This window comes from Pseudophryne corroboree, chromosome 6 (assembly GCF_028390025.1).
Source record: "Pseudophryne corroboree isolate aPseCor3 chromosome 6, aPseCor3.hap2, whole genome shotgun sequence".
Lineage (NCBI taxonomy): Eukaryota > Metazoa > Chordata > Amphibia > Anura > Myobatrachidae > Pseudophryne > Pseudophryne corroboree.
In genome coordinates this window covers 104,639,167-104,648,241 of record NC_086449.1, presented here as the reverse complement: position 1 = coordinate 104,648,241, position 9,075 = coordinate 104,639,167, and the positions used below count along the sequence as shown (strand labels likewise).

The following is a 9,075-nucleotide window of genomic DNA, read 5'->3' as shown; positions in this document are numbered from 1 at the left end:
CTTGGGTCGCTTATCTTAGTCACACAGCTACCTCATTGCGCCTCTTTTTTTCTTTGCGTCATGTGCTGTTTGGGGGGTGTTTTTTAGAAGGGCCATCCTGCGTGACACTGCAGTGCCACTCCTAGATGGGCCAGGTGTTTGTGTCGGACACTAGGGTCGCTTATCTTAGTCACACAGCTACCTCATTGCGCCTCTTTTTTTTCTTCTTTGCGTCATGTGCTGTTTGGGGAGTAGTTTTTTGAAGGGCCATCCTGCGTGACACTGCAGTGCCACTCCTAGATGGGCCAGGTGTTTGTGTCGGCCACTTGGGTCGCTGAGCTTAGTCATCCAGCGACCTCGGTGCAAATTTTAGGACTAAAAATAATATTGTGAGGTGTGATTTGTTCAGAATAGACTGAAAATGAGTGGAAATTATGCTTATTGAGGTTAATAATACTTTGGGATCAAAATGACCCCCAAATTCTATGATTTAAGCTGTTTTTTAGGGTTTTTAAAAAAAAACACCTGAATCCAAAACACACCCGAATCCGACAAAAAAAATTTGGTGAGGTTTTGCCAAAACGCGTTCGAACCCAAAACACGGCCGCGGAACCGAACCCAAAACCCGAAAAATTTCCGGTGCTCATCACTAGAAATAATACCTGGATGTCCTGCTTCCTACCTCAGGCCGCTCACAATAGCGGCATGCTTCCTTCCTGTGTACTCGAACACTCACCATTCCCTGTGAACAGTCTGCAGGGTAGCTGCTGAAAAGCAAGTATCCTTTTAATGTTTGTTTGCACTTTCTGAGAACACTAGCTACACAATAACAGGGAGATTGCTATACCAGAAAGAGAACCTCCAGTAGAGACAAATGGTTCTGTGCAGTTTCTATTCCCCTGTATCAGAGTCGTTGGCAAGTAAGCTTGCCTACTTAATAATTGTTCAAGAGGTCGTTGTAACAGATTATATATAAACTACACTTGGAGAAACATTCACAGCTGTGCCTTAATACACTATGCTTGAATTTTAGGACATGTATTCTGTCAGTATGTCAGTACCCCGCTACAGCACCTCCTGCGCAAGCTATGCACGGTATATTACACCTACATCCTTCAGAATTTTTCATAACATAATATCGAACCGATTCCACCCGGACACAAGGAGGCATCATCCAAATGGACAGAGGCAATTATGCTGCTGCCTTTTTCCATTCCAGATTGACTAAAATTCTAGCTCTATATGGTCTATGCATTGTAAATGGCAACTTCTGGCGTCTATTATTTGAATATCCAGCGAGACTTTGTAGATGGGAAAGAAGTGTATTTCTATCGTTAATATTGTGGAACTGACTGTGACATTACGCTTCCCTTGAAAAGCAGCATGTTCATAAAGCTCGTTTCAGGAGTACTCTAGGTGGCCCTTAAAAGGGCCTTTTGTTAGCGTGTTTCGGGAAAGGAGATCAGCCAAAGAGAGGAGCCAGATCTTAACCTCCAAAACCATACAGAGTGCGGCCCTGGCGCTTGAGAGCATAGACCACATCCATAGCTGTGACAGTCTTCCTCTTGGCGTGCTCGGTGTAAGTGACGGCGTCCCGGATCACATTCTCTAGAAAGACCTTCAGCACCCCACGGGTCTCCTCGTAGATGAGGCCAGAAATGCGCTTCACGCCACCTCTGCGAGCGAGACGGCGAATGGCAGGCTTCGTGATGCCCTGGATGTTGTCCCGCAGCACCTTCCTGTGGCGCTTAGCGCCTCCTTTCCCGAGTCCCTTACCACCTTTGCCTCTTCCTGACATCTTCAAACAGCTTGCGAGTTGCAATCAGTAAGAATGAGCTGATCGCCTCACAGCTGCCCTTTATTAAGAGGAAGAGCGGACCTGATGGGGGACCTAAAACTCGGAGAGGCGGAGACCTGGGTAGTCCGCCTTTTCTGACTTAGCACACCGCAATACAGTGGCAGCTTTCTCTTCGTCATCTCTATTCATTTCCGTGAACAGATATCTAATATAAATGTTTAATAAAAATAATTGGATCCATTTGATCCCACATTTCGAGAGTAAAATGAGTATGGGTAAAATAGTAAAAGAAGGTCTTACACCTATAGCCAATTAACGAAAAGTAGTGACATTTCATTCTCCCTGAAATGATAAATAATATATTTTCCAAATACATATAGAGTGTTTATCGCTATTAAGTCGGACCCACACCAGCGCCTTGGGCTAGGAGGGCGATGCATCGGAATGGCCCAATGAGAGCCGAGCTAAATTCGGCGGGTCAAAACAAGTTAACCGGAGTGGACAATTCAAAACCCGGTAGGGGAACACTCCCCCAATGGCATGCCGCTTCTGAGGTGACCCTAGCTAAAAGTATTCCTGGCACCCAGGCTCGGTTCGCTTCGATCTCTAATTAGCGAGCGCCAGCGTATCAGCTATGTTCTCTCGCCGTCTTAAAATATTGTATATTAGGTGTAAATAATAATAGTATGTCAACTGGGTCAGCTGAACCGTACCTTAGAGCTCACCCACATTGCGACCCGGATCACTACTACTCCTCAAATAACCATTGAAGCGGTTTTTACAGCAAAGAGCATCACTGGTACGTGTGCGCCTAAACGGGAATCCTATTTTGTGAGGTCATAATGGACTAGGTACAAGCAGGGGCACCGCAGTTTGCATCCCGTTGTTACTTTTGCAACGATATCATAGTATCTCGAAGACCGACTTTTAACCACCTGTTTATCAAGAATAAGTTGCTTAATAAGTCATCCTGCCTGAGATAGTAGCGATATTAACAAGGTAACAATCCAGTTTGTATCACTTGAACCAGACAGAAAATAATGTGCTAGTCACACAGCAACTACACGGGCAGTGTTTCTGCTGCGCTCTATTGCGTTTTAGAAGCCCTGGCATCTGTAGCTTTGACGAGTTCTGTAGAAACCTGATCTACATCTGGAACGTGTTTTACAGTACATGAGAGCGGAGAGAATGTCGCTGTGCACGCAGTAATCATCAACAGGGGGGTCTGTACTAGCTCGCACACTAGAGGGGAGTTCCCCAGCATCCGACTAACAAGATGCACATGTATAAGGAATGGAGAAACTACAACACAGCCTAGATTACTGTGATTCAGTCAAATTCAGGGAGACAGGACACAGCGCAAATAATAACAGTTACAGCCCGATTAGCGAGGAGGTGGGTGGCTCTTAAAAGAGCCTTTGTGTTCGTGTGGGAGAGGAAGGGGAGATTACTTGGCGCTGGTGTACTTGGTGACGGCCTTGGTGCCCTCGGACACGGCGTGCTTGGCCAACTCTCCCGGCAGCAGCAGGCGTACGGCGGTCTGGATCTCCCGGGAGGTGATGGTGGAGCGCTTGTTGTAGTGAGCCAGGTGGGAAGCTTCCCCCGCAATGCGCTCAAAGATGTCATTGACAAAGGAGTTCATGATGCCCATAGCCTTGGAGGATAGAGATGGCTACTGACTCTCTGTCTCAACACAGTGACTGGAATCATCAGGAAGTGTGAATGATTCGAGTCACTCACTGTTTCATGAGTCGAGACAGCAGCAGCAGCAGCTTCTCTCAGACAGAGGGAGGAAACTCTGTGTCCTGTGTCCTTCAGTCAGTGTGTTCTGCTGTCTTTAGCTGTGATTGGCCAGAGGCTATACCAGGTGACACCCAGTGGGAGGGGGGAGGGAGCAGTCACGACTCACCAGTCAGTGAGTGCTCTGCTGCTGTGCCTGATCCATGTCATGAATCATGATTCATCCTGAGTCTGCCAGTGAGTGAGACAGTTGTACACTGTGTAGACTCAGTGACTCAGTGAATGAATCTGATTCATGCAGCAGGAGGTGGAGCCCCTGTGGTACAGGGCTCTCGGCTCAGTGCTCACTGATCCTGCTCAGTGTGATTGTGGGTGGCAAACTCCCTGGAGGCTAGATAGTGGATAATATAATAAATCCAAGGCCACCTAAAATCATCTAATCAGCAAAGTATGCAAGATAAAAAAAAAACGTTTTTATTTGGTTTAGTTACAGAATGAATGATGTGTTTCATGGCTGTTAAGCTTTCTCTCCTCAGCCAAAAGTAATGTCATATTCTATAACTAGTATGCAATAAGTGGTTATTAATAATATATCAACATAACAGTAAATCTATGTTAACATATTATTAACAATCAGGGCATAAGCAGCTGCCTCCCCCAGATACACTGTACAATCACTGCAGCTGAATAACTCCATGAGTCCAGCACTGATCCTCCAGCACTGGCAACTCACTGATTCATGTGCAGTCTCTGCAACACATTCCACTACAGATGAGTCATGACTCATGTGCCGAGACACTGACTCCAGACACTTCACTGAACTGAGTCATGTGTCTCAGCTCAGTTCAGTGAATCACTTTGCCCATGACTAGGAGATGCCGGTGTCAGGGTGCACCTGCTTCAGCACCTTGTAGACGTAAATGGCGTAACTCTCCTTCCTGCTCTTTCTACGCTTCTTCCCATCCTTCTTCTGGGTCTTGGTTACGGCTTTCTTTGAGCCTTTCTTGGGCGCTGGAGCAGACTTTCCTGGATCAGGCATTTTTACCACCCACTTGTCCTTTTACACAATGCAGAAAATGTGTGCGGTACAAAGCCCGGGGTTGCTGTATTTATAGGCAGCTTATGCAAACGAAGATTCACCGCTTCTGGTAACGCTATAGGGTAGAAGTGTCACGTGACACTGGGAGGTACCTAACACCCCCCCCCTTCACTACATATTGCGGATTGGTCTGTGGATAAACTTGAGCAGCATTGGTTCATTAGGAAGCAAACCAATCACAGAGCACGCGGTTGATCCTCTCTGAGTGTATATATAGGTGGAGGGCGGTATTACAGGCTCACATTTCCTCTCAGTGTGTTGTCGGAAGATACTCTTTGTTTTGTGAACTGAACATGTCCGGCAGAGGCAAACAAGGCGGCAAGACCCGGGCTAAGGCCAAGACTCGCTCATCCAGGGCCGGTCTCCAGTTCCCAGTCGGTCGCGTTCACCGTCTGCTGAGGAAAGGAAACTATGCTGAGCGAGTGGGAGCCGGTGCCCCGGTCTATCTGGCCGCGGTGCTGGAGTACCTGACGGCTGAGATCCTGGAGCTCGCCGGAAACGCCGCCCGCGACAACAAGAAGACCCGCATCATCCCCCGCCACCTGCAGCTGGCTGTGCGCAACGACGAAGAGCTCAACAAGCTGCTCGGTGGGGTGACCATCGCCCAGGGAGGCGTTCTGCCCAACATCCAGGCCGTGCTGCTGCCCAAGAAGACCGAGAGCCACAAACCGGCCAAGAGCAAGTAATGTGAGGCTGGCAGCTTCCACCACAGAAACTATGTACCCGGCACACAACACAAAGGCTCTTTTCAGAGCCACCCACGTCTTCCCAGGAGAGCTGTGTGTACTGCCATTGCTTGTGTCGTAGCGATATCTGACGGGCTAGCAGCGCTTTCCTCTCCACATCCCGTCCATACAACCGCTAAAGGTATAAACGCTCCCTTACCCTTTAGGAGCCCTGGTCTGTTGTGGTGAAATCGAATGATAGTCTGAATATTCCCTTTGCAATAACTGCATGCTGCAAATGAGGCCCCTTCCGCTTATAGGAGTGGGAAGCTGATCCGTATAAAGTATATAGAGGGAGAAACCATAGTCTCTCTCCGTGTGACGTAACAAAGCTAGGATGAAAACAGCTGCATTAAATAAAATGATTTGACCATTGAAAAGTGAGAACAATAGCCTCTTATCCCTGCTGAAGAAAATAGGTTGTACAAGGGAATCTAGGCGGAACACTAGTAACTATGTACTGTCTGTGAAGCAGTCCGTCCAAATATTTAATTTTTGACAGTCAACATTCCATTATTCACTTTGCGGCTTGCTTATCGTATTATATATGTAAACTTCATAGATTTGGCCTGTCATTTGAAGCTGCTATGGGTGGAGAGCGGAGGATTCATCCGCATCCTGTTACTCCGACATTGAGGGATGACTTAAGCTGCAGCTCGTTTAGAAAGACTTGGGTGGCTCTGAAAAGAGCCTTTGTGTTGTTGCGTGTATAGGAAGTGCCGAGTATCTATGCCCTCTCCCCTCGGATCCTGCGGGCCAGCTGGATGTCTTTGGGCATGATGGTCACCCTCTTGGCGTGGATGGCGCACAGGTTGGTGTCCTCGAAGAGCCCCACCAGATAAGCCTCGCTGGCCTCTTGCAGGGCCATGACGGCGGAGCTCTGGAAGCGCAGGTCAGTCTTGAAGTCCTGGGCGATCTCACGCACCAGACGCTGGAAGGGCAGCTTGCGGATCAGCAGCTCAGTGGACTTCTGGTAGCGGCGGATCTCCCGAAGAGCAACGGTCCCGGGTCGGTAACGGTGAGGCTTCTTTACACCGCCGGTAGCTGGGGCGCTCTTCCGGGCGGCTTTGGTCGCCAGCTGCTTGCGGGGAGCTTTGCCGCCAGTGGACTTCCGCGCTGTTTGCTTAGTCCTGGCCATCTCTAACGTCTGTAAAATGAATGGATGGAGAGCTGACGTTCTACAGCTCTATTTATACACATTGCTGCCTTGTGATTAGGGGACTTAGAAACGCCTTTCAACCTGATTGGTTTAGACAAAACCTTGGATTTTTCAAAAAGACCGCCAAGAATTGGTTTCTCCTTTTTTTTCCCCATCTCAATTGTACTTGTAAAGTAGAAATATATACCCCCTTACATAGCATATTCTGAAGCTTTAGATTTGAGTATAATCAGATTTTCGGAATGTGTATTATACTAACATAAAAGAGTAAATACTATATATATATATATATATATATATATATATATACATACAAGCTATACCTACTAATTCCAGGGAGATATTAATATATGACTGCAGTGAGAAAAGAAGAAAAAAAACACTCTGCATACTATTTGATCTAAAATAACAATCGTTTCATTATTAACCCATAAATACATATTATGTATTTTCTAGCATATAGTAAGTATGGTAGCTTTAAAAATGAGTATGAAAAGAACTTCTGCATGTGTGAAACGATTTGATACTAATGGGAGACAGTATTATAGTATGATACAATTGTAACTATCCTATTGAAACATTTGTGGATACAATCTGTGCACATGTATCCATTTAGACCACAAGCTAAACCTTATATGTCTGGGACATTGCATGAAGAAAATACAAGGCTACTGTAGATCTGGATTACATAAATGGGCAATTCTACTACTCAGTGGAAACTATGTAAAATAAATAAATAAATAAAACACAGAACTAAAGGACCTGCATGTACAGCCAATCGTGCATTGTCGTATTATAATCACTGAATTTGTATTTATGCACATGTATTTTATTGATATCCATTTTGCTTGTTCTTGGGGAGGAGGGAGGGGTCCAAAAAAACTACACTCTTAAAGAATTGAGAAAAAGTTATACTTATGATAATATAATAGAGTTTAGGCTCTTAAATGGGACCATAGGGATTTAAGGCCAATATATATTTACCATAGTTTATGTGAAGAAATAATAATAATTAAAAACAATCCTAATTCAATAATAATCTATCACCTCTTCTGATGGTGCAGCACGCCAACAATGTCTGCTCCAGAGTCCAACGTGAGTGTGCTACTACCCATGACTCCTCACTGTGCTATTACTTACCGCTGAGAAATAATTAGTAATATGGGGACATTTAATCAATGCACACATTCCATAGTAAGAAGGAGCAGGGCCTTTCTGCCTTTTTTTACTGGTTCTTTCTTTCTTTCTCTTTTTATACCATCCTTGGAGACGCAGAAAGCCACTGGTGTGGCACAGATCGAGTTCTGTGGTTTCCCAACTTGCTCTGGAGTTTCTTTGCAGACTCCCACTGCTCTAGAACCCTACTCCAGCCTGCCATCATTGGGTGGGGATGAGGTTCAGACCTTGATGGTACTTGCTGCTGGTCCACGCCCTTCAGTTAGCAGTCATCATCTCTGTTTGTCCATAACTCATGTCCATCCTCATTTGTCTTCCATTCCTCTACGGCGATCATCTTCTCTCAACACTGCTCTTGACCTGCCCTAGTCTATACCTGTGCTTTCCATCACTGGTCAATGCCGTTGAACTCTGGTCTGTTACTCTGCGTTGCCCTTCTTCTCACAAATTTGCATCCACAGTGGATCTCTGCTGACACAATGTTTCCCCAAGAGGTTCTGATGCTTCGGTCCGCAGCCGCCTCTTCTATACACCAGGCATTCCCAACCACGGTCCTCAAGACACACTAACAATGCAGGTTTTAGTGATATCAAGGCTTCAGCACAGGTGACTTAATTAGTAGCTCAGTTATTTTGATTTAATCATCTGTGCTGCAGCCTGGATTTCACTAAAATCTGCACTGTTAGTGTGCCTTGAAGACTTTGGTTGGGAATGCCTGCTCTGGACATTCAGCCTTGTGGTCTCGGTGCATCTTTCTCCTGCTGTCCGTCAGTGACGTTCACAGCTGAAGCTGCAGCACCTGCTTTTATCACGGTAGTACATTTACAAAGTAAGATTAGTTGAACCTGTGCTCCTCGGGTGACTGTTGTCTCTCTTCTTATTCTGCAAACTTCATCAGTTAAATTTACTCCCCAGAACTATTGTGTGCACATATGTCTATCATCCATTTATATGCCTAAATCATCGGACTATTATGTACTTTCTTGAAAATGGCATCCACTGCTTTTATTCTGCAATTAGTACTTGCCATGTAATGATTCTTCTTCTCCTCCTCCTTCTCCTCCTCCTCCTCCTCACACCTGTGCACCTGCTAGGTTTCCCATTGCCATCCTAAACCCTTCACCTATTTATCCTCGTTTCATCCATTCCTCTCACCTAGCACTATTACAAGTGGTCTCTCTAATTATCCCCCTAATGTTCCCTAATATTCCTACTTTTTCCCTCTAATTATACAAATATTCATAATGATTCCACATGGGAGGAATAGAAGTATTACTCTTATAGAGCTCCGATGTCCTCTTTTAAAAATGCCAAAGTCTCATACTTTGGCATTTTTAAAAGAGGACTCGTAATGTGAACAGATTTTTAAAAGAGAACTCGTAATGGGAACAGATCACCA

The 9,075-nt window shown here is 45.6% G+C and overlaps 3 protein-coding genes across 3 annotated transcripts; 1 reads left to right on the top strand and 2 right to left on the bottom strand.

Moving 5' to 3' along the window:
* Nucleotides 1-1,465: 1,465 nt before the first annotated feature.
* On the bottom strand, nt 1,466-1,777 carry LOC134934386 (histone H4). The gene has a single exon (XM_063929834.1). The coding sequence runs from the start codon at nt 1,775-1,777 to the stop codon at nt 1,466-1,468; it is 312 nt and encodes a 103-aa protein (XP_063785904.1).
* A 3,132-nt stretch (nt 1,778-4,909) lies between these two features.
* Nucleotides 4,910-5,370, top strand: LOC134934892 (histone H2A type 1-like). The gene has a single exon (XM_063930231.1). The coding sequence runs from the start codon at nt 4,910-4,912 to the stop codon at nt 5,300-5,302; it is 393 nt and encodes a 130-aa protein (XP_063786301.1). The 3' UTR covers nt 5,303-5,370.
* A 698-nt stretch (nt 5,371-6,068) lies between these two features.
* LOC134936512 (histone H3) lies at nt 6,069-6,479 on the bottom strand. Its single transcript, XM_063931581.1, has one exon. The coding sequence runs from the start codon at nt 6,477-6,479 to the stop codon at nt 6,069-6,071; it is 411 nt and encodes a 136-aa protein (XP_063787651.1).
* Nucleotides 6,480-9,075: the final 2,596 nt, after the last annotated feature.

Excerpts from the sequence above, each read along its gene's own strand:
- LOC134936512 (XM_063931581.1), bottom strand. The coding sequence starts at position 6,479 with ATGGCCAGGACTAAGCAAACAGCGCGGAAGTCCACTGGCGGCAAAGCT.
- LOC134934386 (XM_063929834.1), bottom strand. The coding sequence starts at position 1,777 with ATGTCAGGAAGAGGCAAAGGTGGTAAGGGACTCGGGAAAGGAGGCGCT.
- LOC134934892 (XM_063930231.1), top strand. The coding sequence starts at position 4,910 with ATGTCCGGCAGAGGCAAACAAGGCGGCAAGACCCGGGCTAAGGCCAAG.